At 35.2% G+C, this 23,347-nt stretch overlaps 1 protein-coding gene across 3 annotated transcripts in view; it reads left to right on the forward strand.

Annotated features, from left to right (window-relative positions):
- Positions 1–23,347, forward strand: part of GRID2 (glutamate ionotropic receptor delta type subunit 2) — a 1,382,159-nt gene that overhangs the window by 809,452 nt on the left and 549,360 nt on the right. For all 3 annotated transcript variants that reach the window (XM_067035515.1, XM_067035516.1, XM_059066448.2), the window contains exon 5: positions 17,986–18,039. In XM_067035515.1, coding sequence (XP_066891616.1) covers positions 17,986–18,039 — 54 coding nt within the window. The remainder of the gene's footprint in view (positions 1–17,985; positions 18,040–23,347) is intronic.

Genomic DNA, 23,347 nt, shown 5'->3' on the forward strand with positions numbered 1-23,347 from the left:
CTAAATAGAGATTTATCCAAAGAAGACATCAAAATGAACAGCAGGCATGTGAAAAGATGTTCAACATCACTAATCATCAGGGAAATGCAAAACAAAACCATAATGAGATATTACCTCACATCTGTTAGAATGGCTGCCATCAAGAAGACAAGAGACAACAGGTGCTGGCGAGAATGGTAAAAAGGGAACACTTTTATATTGTTGATGGGAATGTAAATTTGTCCAGCCACTATGGAAAACTATATTAAGGTTTCTCAAAAAATTAAAAATAGATCTACCATACAATCCAGCAATTCCACTTCTGGGTATATACCTAAAGGAAATGAAAACAGAATTTCTATGAGATGCATGCACTCCCATGTTTTTTGCAGTATTATTCCAATAGCCAAGCTATAGAAACAATCCAAATGCCCATCAATTGATGAATAGATTAAAAAGATGCAGTTCATATACATGATGGAATATTATTCAGCCATGAGAAAGATATTCTGCCATTTGCCATAACATGGATGAACCTTAAGCACATTACGCTACTCAAGATAAGTCAGACAGAGAAAGACAATTACTGTATGACTTCACTTATATGTGGAATCTAAGAAAGTTAAACCTGCAAAAAACAGAGAGTAAAATGGATTACCAGGGGATGGGAGGTGGGGAATAAGAGCACTGATGTTTAAGGTTCAAACTTGTAACAAGTAGTAAATAAAGCATAGAGATCTAATGCACAGTATAATGACTGTAGACAATATTGTACTATAATTATGTAATGTGATAAATGTTACTACATTGGCATATTACAATATAAAAAGTATCAAAGTAACATGCTGTACATTGTAAACTTACATAATGTTACACATCAAATTTATTCAATTCAAAAAAGGAAAAGATAGACTTTAAAACTGTAGCTATTAATTATACCTGAATGAATTTTGAGCAAATTTTTAACAAAACTTACTTAGAAAATATTTTTCTTGGGTTATTTCCATATAGGTTATTTTAAAAAAATAGTTCATTTTTATACTAGTGTGATCAAAGAATTTACACCTGGTTTTTAAAAATAAATTTAATTTTATCAAAATTTCACATGCACTCAGTAAACATTTTTAAGTATTTATAAAACTAATAATGAACAATAGGAGTTGCTTCCTCTCTCCTCTCTTTCTCTTTACACTCTGTTGGGGTATCCTTTCATACCTGTTTTGTTTTAGCTACTTCTGGTAGCTAAATAGTTAAAATAACATTTCCACACTGCTTTTACTTGATTTTTCAGTTCTTGATATTATCTATTGACAAACTAACATGAAATGTAGCTTATATATGTTATTTCACACAAAATTACCCTTTCCTCCCTATATAGTTTTAACACATTTATAACTAAATCCTTATTCAGTATTATCATTAATATGACCATGTGAACATTTTTTTCATGGTTCCAGGGAGGCTCAAATTGTTCATTCAGTGTGTGTACTTTTGCTGAATAACTTTTGTTCAGTGCCTCACTAACACACCCATATATCCGCTGGTTTTCTTAAAGAACAATTTTAAACTAAGCTCTCCTTGCCTCTGCTTTCAATGTTTTTTTCCTTCTAATTTAGTTACAGAAGTGAAATATAACTAGCATACATAGCATTACCATCATAATTTTACTTTAAATTTCTCATTTGGAATTTTTCAATATCATCACTTATCACCAATCTTTAAAACCTGTGTAAATATTCACATTATTGACTGCTGAAAATCAGTAACTTTTGAAAATGATTAATGGAATAGAAAATCCTGAACTCAGAAAATGATACTACTCTAGGTGCTGACTTTTGTTGCCCTCTTTGGAGGAGCATATTTACAACTACTAAAGTTCAAACTTGTCGAGTTGTTTTTGCATCTCTTTTTTGTATTATATTTTAAATTTACATAGTTTAGAGAGCTCATCCTCTTTATGTCATATTTTTCCCCAAAATAAAATGTCTTAAGACAGGGAATGATCTAGCACTTTTGTTTTGCTTTTATTAAAACAATAATAACAATAAACTCTAGTGTCTTGACATAGACTTTTTGTTTATATCCTTGATATTTTTAGAATTTAATATAGATTTCTATATTTTATTAAACTACATCTCAAAAGCCACTATTGATTTCTATACATTGGATCAGCCATTGACTTCATAAAGAGGACTTAATTCAGCTCTCAAGGTAAAATTTATTCTTTTTTTAAGATTTACTGTCTCCTCAACTCCATTCAGAAATTTGGCAGGTTGGATGGCCCTTGACATTTTGGTGAACCACCTGACAATGACTTTTAAATGGAGGTTTTTATTCTGTTTTTTGTTTTAAGAAAAAAAAACATTGAAACTGAATAGAGTCTTTATAATAATTTAATGGTATTATTCTATGACAAAAAAGAAACCTAGAAAGAATTCAGTCCTATTTAAACATCAGTTGGTAAGAAATACTGCTTATTTGCTTCTCCCCACTCTGTACACCAGAATCTTAACTGCGTTAGCAAGCTGTCTTCCTAGTAGCCTGTATACCTGCTTCTCGAATGTTGAGAGAGATGCTTTTACCATAGCCTTTGTAATTAGAAACATCAATTTGTTGAATATAATTGAGCCCATGTGATTATTTTTAATATGTAATTTTAATTTCTAACAAATTCTCCTTAAATGTAAGCATGATTTTTTTTTTTACAAATAATAAATTGTACATATGGTAGTTACTCTAAATCTTCAGTTTGTCAACTTTAAAGATTGTTTAAAACTTATTTTAAAAATAACTGTAAAAACATTATTCATATTTTTCTTTTTGTCACATCCAGATTTGGCTTGTTGTCCTCTGTGTGTCACCAACTGTTTCTAAATCCAATATGTCCTAGCATTATCAATTCTTTGTGTCAAGGAATATGTAACAATTTGCATAAAAGTATCAATCTCAGCTTTCCATTTATTCACAGTTCATTTTATGTATATTTTATTTATCAATAATATTTCACTAAAAGTTTATTTCCATCCACTATATTCTGGAAGATGTCAACCAGAATTTGCTCATTATACTCAGAATCTTCTATCTATTTCTGCATGACCATTCAGCATTTTTTTAATGCTTTCCCAATATCTCTCTATAATAGCAATATTAGCCATCTAATTTGAAGCCATTAGCCATTCCACATTCGAAGACTCAATGGTGATAGGGTACTGTTCAGTTATTTTTGTTGGAGCTAGTGTCTTATGGATATAACCATGATTTTGGAAGAAAGGAATAGTAATTTACCTACACAGGAGCTGGACCCATAACTTTATTACCATTGAGCTAATCATACTGCAAGTCAGAGTGAACTCGTGTCTGTAGGAACGAGCATACTAAACTAAACTACCATAGGCTCTTTTATTTTTTATTTTGGCTCTTTCGTCATTAGACCATAATGACTTAGTCTGTAGTGGGAGCATATATATGTATATATTTTAAAACTCTGTGTTATACCAGTGTCTGTAAAATAAAACAATTATACAAGTTAAAACCATATCATTCCATTTCAACAACTGTGGTGACCAGATCAGAGAATGATATTTACTTCAACTATGTCCTTGTCCTTAATTCTCACAAGAATAAGTGCTGTCAGAATACTCAAAGAAAGTCTTCAAGGCATCTTGGAAGAAATGCTTTCAAAGCTTGTCAATCAGCCTGCATTATGACTGTTTTCAAATTTCTCTAGAGAGGAAAACAGGTAGCCTTCAAATTGCAGCCATTAGCACATCTCTTGGGTCTGAGGGAGACCAGGGAATTATTATCTAATAACCTTCTTTGCTGTCTGACTTTGTATTCTGACCTGAGTAAACTGTGAAATTAGGTTAAATATGAAACTATCCTGTGAAACAGTGCTAAGTATTTAAGTAAAGTATGAAACATATGTGAGATTCTAAATCAGTTTGTAACTCTTTAATATGGACCAGGAAGGTCCTGGCACATATTCCCAAGCCACTCCTTGAATTATGAACCACAGTTGTGCCACGCAGCATTTGTGGCCTCAATGCTAGTGACAGAAACACAGCTTAGTCCCATTGGATAATTCCCAATAAAAATTAATTCTCAAAAAATAAAACTGACTAAAGAGAAGAAATACATACAATAATCTTCAGAACATTTTTTTCTTTTCTCTTTATCTGCCTGGAGTTAGTTAAAACAAATCTTGACCCATCATTTATTTAACAACTTAGCAAAACTGATTCTCACCGTTGAACTTGGAATGGCATATAAAAAATAAAGAACAGGCAAATCTAATGATGTATTTCAGGATATAATTGGTAGCCTGTACTCAAGGCTGACCTTATCACTTGGGGATGAAAATAAAACATGGTATTAAAAGAAAAACAATGTTTATGTTTACCAATCTCCTAAATTTAATTCTTTTAAATAATAACCCATCACTCCAAATGGGAAATTGTGTGATCAGAATAATTTGTGTAAGGGTTTGATTTATGCCACAATGAATGGGGTGTAAATAGCAATATTTTAATATGTGTACAGAAGTTTACTTCAAATAAGAAGCTATTTTTAGACAATAGACTTAAAATGACTATATTCTTTCATCTTTTCTCCTATGCAAAGATGTATGGATTTAGTTATTTCTTTTAGAATCTTACATGTACACTGGCAGGCAATATTATTTTTTTTCATATTCCTAATAAGTATCCAGTGGAGCTAAGCTGAAAACTCACTTACAACAAAGACCAAGTCTGTCTTGGTCAGTGGAACAACTCCAGTCCCAGCAGCCCTGTGGCTAGTATATGTCAGGTGCCCAAAAAGGTTGAATGATATTGTTAAATTAATTGAATGGATATAGAGTCAATGCCAAGTCATCACACTCAGTGCCTGACCAGGGCTTTTTATAAAGCAGTGGATCTCAAAATAATTCACTAACCCTGCAACATGGGCATCAACTTGTTAGAAATGCAAATTCTCAGACTCCATGACAGATCTTCAAAATCAGAGACTCCTGGGGTGGGCCCAGCAATTTGTGTTTAAAAAGCCCTCCAGGTAATTCTCGTGTGTAGTAAAACTGAGGATCACCAAGGTAAAGAAGCCTCAAATACAGTCTACAAAGTGACATCAAAGCTTTTCAGAATTATGAGAGTGTCTCAATGATCTGTTTTAGAAAGACAACTCCTATGGACAGATTGTGCATTATTTTAATTTGTCAAGAACTTTTTTATTTCTCGAGAATTCATTTTAACTAGAGGAGCTATTCCCTATTCATGTGTAGTAAATTATGTGTTTTGTGTAGGAAGGCTGACTTAGTTGGAGTTACTGGTACAGATCCTGAGACAAGGACTTGGGTGCAGATGGTTTATTAGGGAATTGGTCCCAAAAAGCACAAGTGAGGAAATGATGAGCATGAGAGAGTAAAGAGAAAAGCCAGTCAAGAATGTGTTACAAAAATGCCTGTTGGTGGGAATGTAAGTTGGTGCAGCCACTATGGAAAACAGTATGGAGGTTCCTCAGAAAAATAAAAATAAAATTAACATATGATCCAGCAATCCCACTCCTGGGACCATACCTGGACAAAACTATAATTCAAAAAGATACATGCACCCCTATATTCATAACAGCACTATTCACAATAGCCAAAACATGGAAACACCTAAATGTCCATAGATAGATGAATGGATAAAGAAGATGTGGTACATATATACAGTAGAATACTACTCAGCCATAAAAGAGAATGAAATAATGGCATTTTCAGCAACATGGATGAAACTAGAGATTATCATACTAAATGAAGTAAGTCAGAAAGAGAAAGACAAATGCCATAGGATATCACTTATATATGGAATCTAAAATATGGCACAAATGAACCTATCTACAAAACAGAAACAGATTCATAGACATAGAGAACAGACTTGTGGTTGCCAAGGAGGAGGAGAGAGGGAGAGGGATGGACTGGGAGTTGGTGGTTGGTAGATGCAAACTATTACATTTAGAATGGATAAGCAACAAAGTCCTAATGTGTAGCATAGGGAACTAAATATATTCAATGTCCTGTGATAAACCATAATGGCAAAGAATATAAAAAAAGGATGTATATATGTGTATAACTGAGTCACCTTGCTGTAGAGCAGAGACTGACACAACATTGTAAATCGTCTATACTTCAATAAAAAATTGAAACAAAATGTGTTACAGAAATGGATTACAAATGTGGGCAAACAGGGCTTAATCCTATGGTGAACCTTCTTAGAAACTGTGTGTGGAATATACCTCAGAATCATCCCACTGGAGGGTGGGGAGACTAAAGCCTTTTTGTACTTTCTCCCATCCCCATTGGTTGAGAGTTGACCTGCAGTGATGCTAACATACCCCTACATCTAGGTTATATTTGCGTATAGCCAAATAAGATGGAGAAGGTCCTCAGGTAGAGAAGATAAGAGACATAGACTCTTGAGATGGGACATGACGATATGCTGGAAACTGTTTTCACCTGCAGTTGCAGGCAATTCACACAGGCTGAGGGGATAGGAGGCAAAGAAACCCTCTAACGTGATAATTCTCACCCAGTTCACGACAGTCATTTAATGTCTATTATGAGACAGGTTCAGAGTTAGTGGTTGGGACTATAAAAATAGAGAAAACACCACTCCTGCCTCAAGAAGATTTTGGTGTAGTGGAGAAGTAGACAAATAAAAAAGGTAATTAAAATATAATTAGATATGTTCAGTGACAGTGGTATAGGTCTACATTTAGAAGAGGAATTTGTGCAGGAGAGGGGGTAGTGACCATGGAAAACTTCTTAGAGGTGATGATGATAATCTTGGCGAAGGGGGGTCCTGAAGACACTTAGAGGCTGGCCAATCGAAAGAGGCTTTGGGGGTGGTGATGGGGTGTGTGTTCGTGGACAGAAGCCAGAATGATTGAGATGTCGATGGGAGGTGTAAAAAAAAGAGAAAACAATCATAGTCAATATTTGAGAAGATCGTCTGTGCAAGTCGGTTGAGAGATCTTGAGTTAGGTGGAAGGAAGTCTAGCATCTCCTAGGTGATCAAAGGAGAGATACGGAAGGCACCAGAGTGTGTAGGTAACGATGCAGCAGATTCCCGAAGGAGGAAAGAATAAAGGGACCTAAAGTTCTGTTGAAAAGATTAGGCCCTTTTTAGGAGAAAGAGTGCCTATTTTCACCGTAGAGTGAAGAGAGGGGATGAATGAAGTTAAGATGGGGTGTATTTATTTGTAAAATAAAGAAAATAATAGCGACTGCCTTCAAAGGGTTGTTAGGAGACCTAACTGATGAAAGACACTAAAATCATTACCGTTGCTTCTCACAGGTAGTACCAACTCCAGAATGTTAGCTAATATTTTTCAAATAAGGATTTTGTTTATTTGCTCGCTTTGCTTCAGATTTTAGAGGGACAGAAATTTGAGGGCTTAACACTATGTCTACCCATTGATCATTACTTTAACTCGGAAATAGTTACTCGTGAAGTTGTTAGGAAATGGGCTGGGGGAGCTGGCTGAAGGTTGATTGTTACCGTCATGGGAAATGGGAAGGAGCAGAGCTGACAATACATACATGGAGAATTGCTAGTTGGAATCAAGTATCCAGTAAAGGTTGGAAGCCATGTTTTTGCAGTGACACTAAAACACACAGTTGTGTGATCCATTTCTAGGAAAGGTGCAGCAGTGTGTTCTAAGGCATGTAAACAACATTCAGGGTAACGCTAGTCATTTTGTAGAATTTGTGCCCTGTAAACACTGACAGATAAGCATATATATAAACAGTTTTTTAAAACTTGAAAAAAATTATCAAGATGTTTAAGATCAATGAAAATTCCAAAATGTATAAGATGATTTTGAATATTCTTATATCATGCGATCATAGCCCGGGTTCCTTTGTCAAACTCTGAATTCTGTTCTACAAATGACATTTAATTTGAGCATTCAGCAGTTGGTGCCTCAGTTTCAACTGACATTTTGTTACTAAACACAGTTCTCACACCATAAGGTGATTTGTGAGTGGTAAGAAAAAGATGGTTTATATTTCACTATAGTGAAATAGCACAGACGGGAGAGTCAATTGCTTGGAATTCTGGAAAGTGTCCATGCCGTCAAGTCCAACATCATTGAAAACATTTTTTACACTAGGCTACAAGGTATACTTTTTATGGAAAAAACTATGAAAGAAACTTGGAAACATCAGAAAGCTTGACGGCGCTGTTTTAATTCTGTAAAAAGTTCAAGGGTCATACCTCCAATGAGCTTAAATATCTTGAGAATGACGGACACAGTCACTTTAGGAATATGGCTCTGGAAGTTCACAATTTTCATTTCTTTGTTTTTCTTTTGGGTACTTTTTTTTTTTCTTTTGGATAAGACCTTTTTAAAGACTTTTTTTTGCCCCCCATGAAGTCTTTTTGATTCTCGAATTATCAGCATTTTATACCATTTTTGATATTTTAGAAATCAGAGTCCCTGTGAAATACTGGAAGAGCCCAGGGATAACAGAAATATCCAACTAGGAATGTCTTTTAATAAGTAATAGTCAGCTTCCATAGTGGCTTCATCAATGATGCACTATTGAAAACCCAGAATATGGCCAAGTTACACAAGAACAGTAGTAAACTGATTTATACCTTATTGCCACAATACCCAAGACTCATGGTCCATTTTTTCTTCTAGGAGCTCTTGGCCCTTTGGCCTGACAATCAGTCAGACTAAGATAGATAGATAGATAGATAGTTAGATTTGATCAGGTAATCAGTATAGCAAGTTACATTCTGAAAAGAATATGGGAACTAAGACTCACTGAAAGCAAAGCACATTTCTTACACCACTTTAAGACAAATGGCCATGGTACAGAATCGTGGATGAAATCATCTGCATTTCTCAAATTCTTCAGTGGATCATTCTTTCTCTCAAAGGTGTATAGTAGATGCAATAATAAGTTCAGTGGAGTTCAAATCCATAAAATTCCAGTGTATACCACACAATGTTCTGTAACATTGTTTATAAGTATTTATCTGTTATATAATATTCAACTGTAAGTATTTTAACTTTTAAGAAAGCATAATAGTTTCTGAAACTTGGGGAAGGAGGGCTATGAAAATATTATATAGAAAAGATATTTACTAATTATTGACTCCAGCTTCCACCCCTGACTTTATGATTTGGGTAATTTACTTCAGCTTTTTCATATGCAAGTTGGACGTAAATGCAGCGCTCACGTCATAAGGATATTGTGAGCATTAAATAAGTTATAAAAGCACGAAGTGCCTGGCACATAGTAGCCACTCAATTAATATTAGCTTTTATTATTATCATTGATATTCTATAAATGATATTCAATAAATACTTACTAAATTGAATAAATACATTCATAGTCTCCTGTGAGTACTGTCAAAATTACTGCAGCAACCTGAGTTAAGAAGGGAAAGAGGGTTAATGAAAGAAGGAGATCAACATTTTTCAACACATACTGTTACAGGTCTTTAGATACATTCATCCGTTTAATCCTCACTATACATCTGTGAAAAAACTGTTATTCAGATAATCAGGGAACTGAGACTCAGAGTAAGTAACATATCTGACTGTCAATAAAAAGACCCAGCATTTAAACTCAAGCCCCGTTATTCAAATTTTATGTTCTTTTTCTAATATGACATAGCCTCCAAGTTCTGAGGTATTTGACTTTGGAGATTTGAAATATTGTATTCCTATACTTCATGACCATGAAAATAATCAAGATCACCTCAGTTGATCAAGTGTAAAGTGGGTCACTTTCTGATTATTTAATTTTTGAAATTAAATTCCAGCTAATGACTTCCAGTCAATCCAAGTTCATCGAATGTTTTGGTTTTAGGTGAAGTTGGGATCCCCAGATGTATAAACATGAGCCAGGGCTGTATAATTACCTTTTCTCCACAGACAGTATTTAGTGAAAATCAGCCTCATGCCTGGTAACAAGGTTTATTGAAACCTTATCTGCTTATGATTATTGTAAGGATGTGGACCAGTAATCTAAATGAAATTCTGACTTCTGTGAAGCTTATATTTTGGTGCACAAAAAAAGACAGTAAATGTGTGTGTGTGTGTGTGTGTGTGTGTGTGTGTGTGTGTCTCATGTGGGCTAAGTGCACAGGGAGAGCAAGGATGGGTGTCACGGAAGGCCTGCCTGATGGAGTGATATTGAGACAGAAAGCTAGATGAAGGGAAGGAGGCAAGTGCAAGTCTTGGGTGCTGAGGACCAGCAAGAAAGCGGTCCAGCAGAAGCACAGGGAGTACGTGGGATATGAAACACAAGTCACCCTCCCAGCCAGTTACATAACTACACACTATTTAATTAAGACTGGAATAAAGGCACAGTGTTAGAGAGTGCAAGAAGGGGAACAGTACTGCTTGGGGTTAGGGAGGTAGGGGTGGGACAGGATTTGACATTTGTTTCAGTCTTTGAATTTGGGGAAGTGCTTTGTCAGGGAGAGAGAAAAGAGGACAGATGGAAAGGAACAGAGCAAAGGCATGAAAGTTCCCAGTTGTAAAGGCCTGCATGTTGCCCTTTGATGCCGTCAGTAGACTGCTCTATAAGATTTTGTTTTTCTTTATTTGCTTCAAGATACCCAGAAAGCCTTATTTCATAAAACCTAGCAGTGAAGTGCCAGAGTGTCCCCAAATCATCATTTTAAGCTCTGATCAACATCCTAATAAGAACTTATGTTTACTTTTTTGGTCAGTTATACTTAAGAATTAATTTACTCTGCCAAGGGTCACTTAGCTTTCAAAAAATAAAGGGAAATAAATATTTTAATGTAATTCCTGTCTTGTGCTAAAAGGTAACGTATTAGAATGCGATCAAACAGACACGGCAAGGGATGAGAGGTCCTTCAACAAACTCTACTTTTCTTAATTGTTTTGGGATAATGTACCTGTAATCACTACAGCTGACATCTAAAAGGATCCCAGTGCAAGCAGAAACAGAGTTAAAACAGTCATACAACGGTCCCCACACGGGAAATAACTGTCAAGTGTTTATTTATAGCTTCATCAGGCAAAGTACTGAAATCATGACTTCACTTTTCATCACTGTTCAATAATTTAGGACACAGGAATGTGGCCTATGCTGTACGATGAACACAGATTCCCTATTTTCTTAGGTTGGTGCCCGTGCTTCCACATTAAGAAGCATAGCAGGTAGCGTACTGTTGGCCAGATCTCAGTGGTGGCATATTTCCACCTCCCAGGGGGTGTGGGAAGACCCAAGTGCACAGCAGTAGCAATAATTCTAGCATATCCGTTTATGAAATAACTTTGGCAGTAATGGCAAGAGGATTTGGACGCAAGTGTATTTGTGGCCTTCCAGCTGGAAGATCAGAGCAGAGATTCTAAAGCAAAAGGCACAGAGTGGGATGGCAGATAGTGGCTGCTTGGATAAGAACAGGGGAGAGTTGCGGGATCCATGCTGAGCTCCAGGGGAAATGCAAACAAGACAGTCTTTTCAGAATATCCTCTCGCCGCCCAGTCAGCGCGAGAGATTACTGGTGCCATCTGCTGGATATCCTTGGGATTTAAAAAATGGAATCTCCGCAAATGATACGCTAGTGTCTCTTTATACTGCGGCTTCAGTTCTTCTAGTGAGAAGAAAAACAAAAACGAAATAAGCTAAAAACAAAGCAAAGCGAAGTCTCGTACATGTTTAGTGTACCTTAAGGTTGGAGCTTTGTGTTGTCACTCTGCATTTCAGAGAATTATAGTATTTAATTGCATTGTGTTTTCTAGCAGAAGTCTGTGGTAGTGCAGTATATATCGGACACTCAGGCAACCGGCTGTTGAGTTTGTACTATAAATCCATGAATCTATTGCTAAAAATCTGCTATGCAATATTAATTTTGTACATGATATACACCCTTTCTGTATTTTATGGGAAAAGGGGATAGTGGTTTGGTTTGGTTTTGTCTTATTTTAATTAGAAATGGAGAAAAAGAATAAAAAGAAAGAAGAATAAGTATCACTGTTTTGTCAGAACTATTACATATGTGTTTGGGTTTTACATAAAATATGGTAATTCAGATTTTTTTAATATATGTTTTTGTTTTGTGAAATATATCTCTTGTTACTTCGACTCTCTGTAGGATGATTGTAAGGCCATGTTTTTAAAATTACAAAATTCCTCATGGTGCTTCAATAAAAGTTTAGAATTCTTAGAAGTGTGTAGCTAAGTAGCATTGATTCCGGTCTACATCAACGCAAAAGTACTAATGCCATGAGATCTGTGGTGGGAAAAATGGTTTCTATGGTCAAAATCATTTGGAATATGCTAAATTCCAAATATCTTACCTTGGAGATCCATAAAGCACATTCATTAAAATATGGTGAGTTGGTATTTATTGAGAGTTTACTATGTGCTATTATTACATTTAATCTTTGTCCTGATTCTATCACATGGGCACTATCATTAACCCTAGTGACAGATCAGGAAACTGAGGCTTACAGAATTGGTAATTTGTTCAAAGTCACACTGTAAGAAAATAGAGAAAACTCTCTGACTTTAGAGCTCATCAGTCTGAAATCGTATGCTCAAAATAATAATATATGAAACAATATTATGCATTAATATGATTTGTATATTAATTATATTTCAGTGTTGATATTAACCTGTTAAAAGCTTTGAGGGTTAATGCAGTAATGACATCTATTTAATTTAGCTTAACCTGGCATTTCTAGATCTATTTGGGTTCTGAATGCTTAAAAAGTTTAGTGGAAATAGTGTTCCACAGAATACAGTTCTAGAAATGCTGATATAAGCTATAGTATTGCAGTAGGCGAGGAGCCAGGAAGGGAGTAGCTTTTTAGTATTTCTCCGGCCACTTGCTCCAAATGACTGCGGTGTCTTTCCCCAGGCAGGCCGCCGACTCAGAACATTCCACCTGGTGATTTGGAATGGGCAGGGATAGGAAGCAAACACCTGATATCTTTGCTGCTGCGCATGTACAGAGCACAGGAACCCTTTGCATAAATGTGTAATATGTAGTATATCCTGCAAAGGGAGTGAGCTTAATTTAGTTAAGCTACAAGGTTGAGTGAAAAAACAGCATGCTGCTGTTATTGTTGAGTCAATTAAATTGTCCTCTGTGCTTGTAGGAACTGTTCCACATTTATTATCAGTGAGATACACGCTCTGGCAGTTTCTTTGCTTCAGATTGTCTTATATTTAGCACATCTCAAGATTTGAGAACGGATGATGGAAGACATGGTGATACATTTTCGGGCTTTTCTAAAGATTCAGAAGTTCTAAAGTTCCTGCCAGTGACAGATGGTCTGTCCTTACTCATCACTTGTCTTCCTGACAGGACTTGATTTTGTTTTTCCCCCTTTTCTGTTCAGTTCTCTTAAAGTAAGCTCAGCTTCTTGGGAGGTAGGGTAGTCTCATTTGTTATAACTATGTTACTATAGATTGATGTGGTAGCAACCCTGTATGAATATGCACCAAGCTCCCTCTACATGTGTAGTGATAAGAGAGGAACGTGGGGCAAGAGCGGAGAGAAACAGATGACCAAGAAAAATCCATACTTCCTTTCTTCCTGTTATTTTGTAAACAAAGCTACTAGAGTCCTCATTGGTTAGTTTTTTTCTTACTGACCTGCCTCTTTCTTTTGATAGCCCAAGCATAATGTGATCTTTTGGGCAGTGCTTATTATTATAATGGTAATAAAATATACATTATTTTTTAGGACCATCATTATTTCATAGCAGTCAAAAATTTTTTTTGAAATTTTGGGTTAAGTAGTACAATTAGGATGTACTAACTTGCTAGACATTTATAAGAATCCACAAGAGTGAGACCAAACAACTGTAACAGTGATGGACTTAGATATAAAATAGATTGCCACTGGGAAAAAAAGGAAATATTTCAATCAAATTGCTTAATCTTTTTCATTGACTTCAAATATGTTTACTGTTGAAATAGGATGTGTGCTACTTAGGTAAGGAAGACAAGAAAAAAAAGAATTTTCCCTGTTTGAGTTCTAGTACAACTGAAGATAAGTATGAAGGCTTAAAATATTCTAGGATGTCTTACAACTGCTTCTTAATCCTTTATCCAAACGTAATTCAGTCCTTCAAGTTGGTAATGCAATTAGTTTGATATAACATTACTTAAGCTAAAGTATATCAGATGGAAGTGATTAACATTAATAAAAATTTTAAAATTGTCAGATGAATTGATTTCAGATATATAATAGTTGTTTGACATTTGTTATCTACACAAATACTGAGAATTTCTTTCTATGTAAATATGTCTTTCCTAAGAATGTTCACCACTTGTTAGCTCCATTTGATTAGATGGGAAAAGCACAAACAATATTATCACTCCTTTTACCTTTTAACTCTACTGTAAATTTTACTTCTCTGGATATATACATACATACATATATGTCACATACCAGTATAGATATAGTAGTAGATTATATATAGCTATCGATATAATATATATAAATATACACCTAATGTAACTAGATATATAGTAGGTTTCCAAGGTCTAGGCTATTGAAGTCCCCATCATCTTTTTATGTCCCTTACTAAATACCCCTTCCATTACAGGTACCAGATACCTTTTTAATTAGTGGCTTTTTACATTGCTCACTTTTAATAACATTTGATTATAAAAAATCAGAGAAGTCATGCCAGATCATTTGTTGTGCATGAAGATATTAACCTAAACCTAAGGAAATTATATTCCTCTTTTAGTGGACAGCTCCTGAGATAGGTAGTGGAAGCATTAACTTTCTGTGTACAACATAGCAATAGAAAAGTTTCAAAGCTTCTTTATAACATGGTGTTGTAGTAATACATAGATTTTAGTTGTGTATACATGTATATTTTGTTATATAATTAAAGGGACGATACTACTTTTTCATTGTTAAGTACTTTTCTGCTGTAACTTGTTTTCCTTCCCCAAAGAAAAATGGGTTCATAAAAAAGTCCTGAGCATTCAGTATTTATGAAGAGGCCAACAAACATTGCACTTTTGAAATCATGCCTTTATAAAATCACAGAATTTAAAATTACTCTAGTAAGTATGTTTATTAAAATTTATTAAGGTTAGAAGAAGGTGCCTAGCTAAGATTAGTAAAAATCTTTTGCAATAAAGAGATAGGCTAAGTTACTCTAATCAGTAAACCCCAAATGCAATGTCCGAACATAACAGGGGTTTATTGCTGTGTTAGCGCAGTACCACATCAGGGGGTAGGGGAGTGGGGTCTGCTCCATGAACCCGAGCTACTGTGATAAACGATTTATTTCTGTATCTGTAGTAATGTGCTCGTATTTCCCCCTCATCTCAAATGTGTACTGCAAAGTGTCTTCTATTTCAGGTTTTAAAAAATTAATTAATTAATTTTTGGCTGCGTTAGGTCTGCGTTGCTGCGCACGGGCTTCTCTAGTTGCGGGGAGCGGGGGCTACTCTTCATTGCGGTGGGCGGGCTTTTCATCGCGATGGCTTCTCTTGCTGTAGAGCACAGGCTCTAGACACTCGGGCTTAAGTAGTTGTGGCGCGTGGGCTCTAGGGCGCAGGCTCAGTAGCTGTGGCGCGCGGGCTCTAGGGCGCAGGCTCAGTAGCTGTGGCGCGCGGGCTCTAGGGCGCAGGCTCAGTAGCGGTGGCGCGCGGGCTCTAGGGCGCAGGCTCAGTAGCGGTGGCGCGCGGGCTCTAGGGCGCAGGCTCAGTAGCGGTGGCGCGCGGGCTCTAGGGCGCAGGCTCAGTAGCGGTGGCGCACGGGCTTAGTCACTCCGCGGCACGTGGGATCTTCCCGGACCAGAGCTGGATCCCGTGTCCCCTGCATTGGCAGGCGGATTCTTAACCACTGCACCACCAGGGAAACCCGCATTTTAGTATTCGTGAGTAAAACCAAAGGGAAGAGTAAGAGATTGTTTTCCTGCGAACCCTAAGCAAAGGAGGGTGGTTGGTAGAATCATGGCCTCAGGTGAAATATTTGCCTTGCTCCTTTGCTGAAACACAAGATTGAGCCTACACCTGTAGGCTGTTTAATGCTTTTGCCTGAAAGTTTATTTCAAGGCGGAGTGTGAAAGAGGAATAGATTTTGTGGTCTAGACAAACTACCAGGGTTACCATTGTAACTCTTAACTTCCACTTGTTTCATAAATGCTGTTGCACAAAACAACTTTTCACTTAAAAAGTTCCACAGGTTGATGCAGAATTCTCATAGACTAAATTTTGCTTAATCTTGCCACATGGTACAGATTATCTGAATGGGGACAATTTAAGCTAAATTGAGTCGTCTCCACTCTACTGCTAATATTGCTTCAGAAGTATTTTCAACCTATATCTTAGCTTTCACTTCTCTTTTCTCTGAATTCTTCCTATTTTCGTATTTCAGTCATACGTTTTTTTCCCCATATATATATATATATATTTCTTTCTTTTTTATCCATAGAACTATTTTTCCTTATATCTGACTCTCCAGTTTGTATTCCTTTAAATTCTTATGGAGGTCCCATTTGGTTTTTAATGCTTTTTATTGCTAATAAATTACTGATGGTTTGTCTAAGATTATTAAAGAAAAATAATTATAAAATTAGAAATAAAGGATGCCCTTACTGGTTTAAAGTGATTTTTTTTAGCTAAAACTGAAAACTGCCATGGGTCATATTTTCTACACCGTTTCATCTAAAAGTTGAACATGCATGTAAATTTAAAATATAATAATTGTATGACTTAAAAATAGATAATGTGTCCTCACTTCTATGATAATATGTTATCTATGCACCTTAGTAAGGTCATAAGAATCTATCTGATGTATATGGAAATAGTATAAAATTTACACCAAAATATTAAAAAATATTCTGCAAATAAGTATATAATTTGAGAAAGTATTGAATCGCACAGATGTATTTCCTATTGTGTTTCTCGTGATTCAATGAGTCTTTCAGTAGGCATTTCTCAGTAGGACAAAGACTAATGCCCAAAAGTAATTCACACTTTATAACAATTCCTTATTGTTATAAACAATTGCTAGTTTTTAGAAAGCATCTTCACTTAAAACTCAAGATTTTGGTATTATTGCTGAAAACAACACAGTAATCTCTTATAAAACAGTCTAACCTAACATATATCTATATGTTCCATGACATGAATCATAAGAACATGTCTTAGAATATGTACGATAAAATTGGATAGAATGGAAACTTTGATACAAAAGCTACCTCTGTACATACACACACACACACACACACACACACACACACACACACACACGTGGACATGCACCTGTACAAGGGTTGCCTTTTTTGGCCTAAGCTAAGGATCATTTAGAATCAATTTATCCAGTTATTCAGTCAGGATTGCTGCCTATGTATAGTTTATTTTTCTTTTACATAAGTTTTCTTTCTGTTCATATTATTAGCAAAATTACTGAAATTAGCCACCTATAACTTGTGCTAATATAATGTCCATTACTTTTAGTCTTTACTTTCAGATAATTTTATGATTGGATCTCCTTAGAATACACATACACAAAACTTTTCAGAACATAGAGCATTTTACTTCGTTAAGACAATGACAAATGTATACACAGGGAAGCAGCAGATAAGAATGTTAAGTTAGAGCCAGATTATGGAGGGCTATGTACTTAGATATTTATTAGGTAGATTATAGAAGTTCATCAAAGTTTATTTGCACTAGGAAATGTGTTTGGAACTCCACTCTCGGTTGAATCACTAAACATTATTATTTATATTATTTTTCAGTTGAAACCTTTGTTTTTCTGGGTTTTTAATTAATTATACTTTCAAACTTAATTAGAAAGTCTACAATGCACTTACAAGATGAACACAAATGCTTCTACCATGTTTTACCATAACGGTTTTCCATCTTCAACTGAGTAGCAAAGACCTTTCTAACCTGTGATACACTTTTGCCATTTGCCAAGTATATCTATTTAGTTTGGTTTGTTTTTCACAATTAATGCTGACTGGTGGCTGGCTTGTTTTCTGTTCCAGGTTGTGGAGACGAATTTGGTTGCTTTTGACTGTCACTGGATCATTATAAATGAGGTAAAGCCAACTAAACCTTACTGTCAACTCTGGGTCCTGTTTTCATATGTATAGTCACAGCATTTCCTATGGCCTTGAATTTCTATCAGAAAACAGAACACAAAGTATACTTTCAGCTTACTGAATGGATGCTGTTCAGTAAAAATAGAATAAGGAGTTTTTGAAAATGATAAAGGGCTTTGTATGAATAAAATAAATGGAGAACGTCTTCCCCACTGAATATCTTTCAGTCTTTTCCATTGGCACACACTGCCTACATCAGGAGATCATCTTTATAAAAAGTACAATTCTTCTTTGTAAGCAAAGTGAATGCCTCCCAGTGGAGGGCTTGTGTGCCATTTGTGTCTTCCTGTTGTTCTAGAACTTTTGTACCCCATCCCCTTACAAGTGGATTAAATAGTTCAGCACATGAATATGAATAAACAAGAGCAGATTGTTTTTCTTTTCATAAAGAAATATAACTGTCTTACAATTCACCAACTTGTCAAATTCCTTGTGAAAGTTTTTTTTTTGTTGTTTTTTTTTGTTCTGTTTTGTTTTTTTGCTGTAAGGACGGTGCATAAGATTAAAAGGACAATATTGCAACATGAGAGCTTAGTGAAATAAGTTGTTCCATTAGCACCTGCCAGTCAGAGTTGGAAAGGACAATAAGCAGGTCAGTCTGGGACAAATAATGAGATCAACAAGATCTAGTATTCAACGTATCTATTACTCAGGAATAAAAATAATGTGTTATTTATCAACAGATACCAAATATTGAATTATAGAATAATAAGTTTTGTCTGAGGAACAAAGTAGCATTTGGGGCAAGAATTCTGGTTTTGCAGTCAGCAAGGTAGGTTCAATCCTGGCTATGAAATTGGTTGGCTGTGTTCCTATGGATGTATAATATGATCATCCTGTGCCCCAGGTTTTATTTGGTTTGTACGGTACGTATAATACCATTTACTTTACAGGTTCATAATGAAAAGTAAGTGAAATTTTATCTAGTGCTCTTAACACGGTGCCTGACAAGTGACACTCAGTAAATGGTACTGCAGTAATGATCAGAGCATGTTAAAGTTCACAGATCACTTTCTCACATATTATTTTGTTGAATACTAAATAATATTATGAAGTGTTGAGGGAATGGGGTCCATGGAGGGTATATGACTTGCCGCTCCTTACACAGAAAAATAAAAATGATTCTTAGTTTCAAGTTATTTCTCCTATACCACGCTTCATTGATGGAATTTTAGCTCCCTTGATGGTTCTTTTTAGTTCAGTTTAAAGTCGCTGGAAACATCTTACAAGTCTGTTTTCATTCTGACAAACTTTAGGTCTGCATGATTTGTCAGTGTATTTCTTATGTCAAATTAAGTTGTGGTTTTCTGAGATTCTGACAGATAGTGTGTATATGTGAGATCTACTTTTCAGTGAAGTTTTTAAGTCAATCTAAAATGACTAAACATCAGGACAGAGTAAAGGGAAAAGGGAAACTTAACAAACCTTCATAATAACTTTTCACATTAGGTAATTTCATCTCTCTTTTTCTGCAAAGAATCTGAGGTTCAAATAAATTAAGCAGTTTGTAAAATATTACACAACTATGAAGACGTGATAATGGGATTGAAAACAAGTCTTTTCTGGTCTAAAGCTTTGGTTGTTGTTGCTTTGTTTTCTTTTTTGATAATTTTCCTTATAGGTTATATTTTTGAAATTTCTGCTCTCTGAATTTCAATCTTATAGGAGCCATTATTCTATTACTTTTTGTCTTTAGCTTATTATTTTCCAGATTGCTATTTTTTGAAATAGAGAATCTTCCTAATTCCTTGTTTTTATCTCACACCCACCTTCTGATGGGGAAGAGAACACACAGATTTTCTGATATAAAACAAACTGGAGCCATTTTACTTGTTTATGTCAATATTGATGACGAGGGGGAAAAAGTGATCTCTTGCCTCCTTAGAGACATGGATGAATCAAACCAATTAATACTTACAATTGATAAATGGAAATGCCCATTCCTTTCTATTCTTTGGTAAGATTGCAGAAGGGACCCCTGAATTAATTTTCTTTTTCCATATTCAACTTAACTTCTAAAGCTATACTTGAATCTTTAAAGTGTGAACTGAGGTAGAGAGAGCTTCCCAGAACACCAGTGTCCATCTGTCTACTGCTTATTTGTCAATTTGTGCTGTGCAAGAAATCGCTCCTTCATATCATAAAGAGGAAGTTTGACTGAGTAGCATGTATTTCATTGATGATGTAGATCATGGAAAGAATAATAGCTTCTATTTTACTATATCTTTCATAAACATTACAACTCATTTTGTTGAACTTCTCATTAAATTTTATTTCATAAAATATTAGGAGGGCAAATGATGTCTTTAAATGAGTGTTCCGTAATATGGGCCACTATATTGCAAAAAAAGTAAAAACATCCACACAAACAAAGCAATCTAACTGGCAGATAACTCAAAAATGTTAGAATTATAGAACACAGTATAGAAAACCTCAGTTCTTTTCTCCTCCTTCACACTTTAGTTTCCTACTGTAAACTGTCATCACTATAACTTCACCTTTACCATTACTGAACCCCTTATCTCTTTTTTACCCACAGCCCTCCTTGCTAGTCCTTGAGCAAAGATGTAATTTTAGGTGGGGCAGGTCAATACTGCTTAGCCTTTGAAAAATCTTACGTTCACAGCCCACACTGTTTATATTGGTTATTTTTTTTCTCTAAACTGGGTTAAAACTCAGAGATCAAGCATATTTTCTGTATTTTCATCCCTAAGAAAAACCATCTGTCCATGTATCTGTGGTTAGCACTCTTACTTCTACATGATTTTATTCAGCCACCTATTCTCTCTGAAATGTGCCTCAGGAAACTTGAGTCTTGCTACCTTTATTTTCGTTTATAGGCCTGTTTATAATGGATGAATCACAATTTACCCGAGTTTCCGTAAAATGGGAAACATGGATTTCTCGAATTTGCTAGGAAGATAATAAACTCTAAAAGGAGCAATGACAACAAAACCCAACAACATGCAAATGCCCATTTTGATTGAACATGGAAATCGTGAATCTCACTAGTTTGGTTTGTGTAGCTTCTATTTTGTTGCTAATTTTAAAATGGGTTGCAAACATTTATTTAATCTTATTGCACCAGTAGTTTCTCAGAGAGAAACTATGAATCAAAGTTGGCATTGTGCATCATCATACAAATTGATGTCAAAACTTGAAAACAATATATTTTGTTCACTTGCATTAAGTGTGCTATAATAATGAGAGGATATGCTAGTTCATATGGTGTAATCAATCATATGTTAGTAGTTGATAATGGTATTTATCTTTTCCCTGCAATCAGTCGATCCAGCACAGAACAGCCTTTCCATATAAGTACTGTCATCCCTTCAGGGTCCTGAAGGAGATGGTCTAGCACTTTATTTAAGTTTTACAAAAGTTAGAAATTCGTTTAGGAAGATTTATACACTGTTTAGAGCAGCAAGAAGCATAATGCTACAGTCACCCTTTCTATTCCCTGATGATACCGGACCTGACCTTTGGCATCCTGAATTCTCACTTAAATAGTTTAAGCCACTGTTCTCTGCTAATGACCGCTTAGTTCTGCAGTTAAGGAGAAGGCGGTTGTTGTTGATGTTTGAAAAGCCTTTGTGTCTAATGAATATTTTTACATTTTTTTTTTAGTTAGTGATTAATTGGACTGCTCACGACTCATCTGTCAGGCAGAAAGCTGCCGTTCTGCTGCCCTTCCTGCTGCTGTAGTCTGCAGTTGGTTTTGTTCCATATTTCATAATATTTGTATAATTATTTCATGTTAATATTAAACTTTATGGAAGCATTAAAGGATCATCTTTGCCAAAGCATGAAGTATGTAAGCATATCAGCAGTGCAACAACAGCAATAAGCATAATCTTTTCAAATTATCCCACATAGTACATTGCTTAATATCATTACTAAAATCTGCTTTATTTAGAATGAGTAAAGTTATTGAAGCACCCCAAAGTCTATACTTAAAGTTTCAGGTATCTCTCTTTAGAAGATGTTTTGGTGAAATCTTGCCATTCATTCAATTTTTCATTTATCAACCTTTAATGAATACCTACTGTGAGCCAAGAACTTCGTGCAATGTTAAGAGATAAAAGAATGGGAAAAGGAGGAAGGGGTCCCTTCTCTGAAATAGTTTATATAATGTAGATTGGCTTCCAACCTAATAGATTTGGAGAGTCTTTCCTTCCCTAGAATTCTATTAACTTAAGCCTAAAGCTGATATCCTACAAGGATTCAGGAGCAATCCAATTCTCCTAAAAGATTTGTTCTGGGGAGTGGCTGTTTCTGGCGGAGTTGTGTCACTATCAGATAATTTCGCTTTCCTCTTCCTTGGCTCTAACAGAGTACAGAGTTTGCCCTACATTAAACTATCACAGTAAAGTGATAAGAATCTTTCCTTGGATATATTGATTTGATTCTTAATCATTTTTGATTATCCATGTAAATTATTTTGGGGGTAAAAGACTGTATGCCTTGCTCTTAATGGAGAAAAATTAGGCATACTAAAACATACTTGTTCATTTTTAATTGCGATATTCTTATTTCATAAATGTACTCATTCAAATCAAGAATACAAAAAGGACAAATAATTTTATAATTTACCTTCTTTAAATTCTTTCAAACTCAGGAAATTTCTGTATCTTTCTAAAGAGCAGCCTATTTGGGTAGAGTATGTGCTGAACTGGTTCTTCATACGATTATTTTAAAAAATCAGATATTTTAACATTTTAAAAATTCAGCACATTAGAATAATGTAGATTCCAAAAGATTATACAATAGTTTCATATTTTAATAAAAGCAGTTTACTTACAGATGTATTTTTCATTTCAAAGTATCTCTTAATAGATTAAACATTAACTTGGCTTCCAGTGTTTATATAGCATTGCATCTGTCACTCTTGAAATGCACCTTTTGGAATGCAGAAGTAAAGTTCTTTAAATATAAAATAGCTGTCTGATCAAGTTTTCATATCACTATCAAACTATTTTTGAGATCAGGTGTCAAAACTAAAACTGCAAGTGAATTTTTTGAGACAGACTGTCTGTTAGCTTCATTCAGAATGGCAGATTCTTTCCTCCCAGAATATTACTTTCTTTTCCCTTCCCCAAATAATAATAGGCAAAATATATTCAATTCAAATTGACATTTTCTCAAGTATAGCTTAGTCGCCAAGACACCTGTGAACTTCAGCTTTTAGAACCTGTAAAAGGTAACCATCCTCTTTTGTGGGTTTAAAAATAGTCCTCTTAAAGAC

The sequence above is a fragment of the Kogia breviceps genome, chromosome 6, assembly GCF_026419965.1.
Source record: "Kogia breviceps isolate mKogBre1 chromosome 6, mKogBre1 haplotype 1, whole genome shotgun sequence".
NCBI classification, from domain to species: Eukaryota; Metazoa; Chordata; class Mammalia; order Artiodactyla; family Physeteridae; genus Kogia; species Kogia breviceps.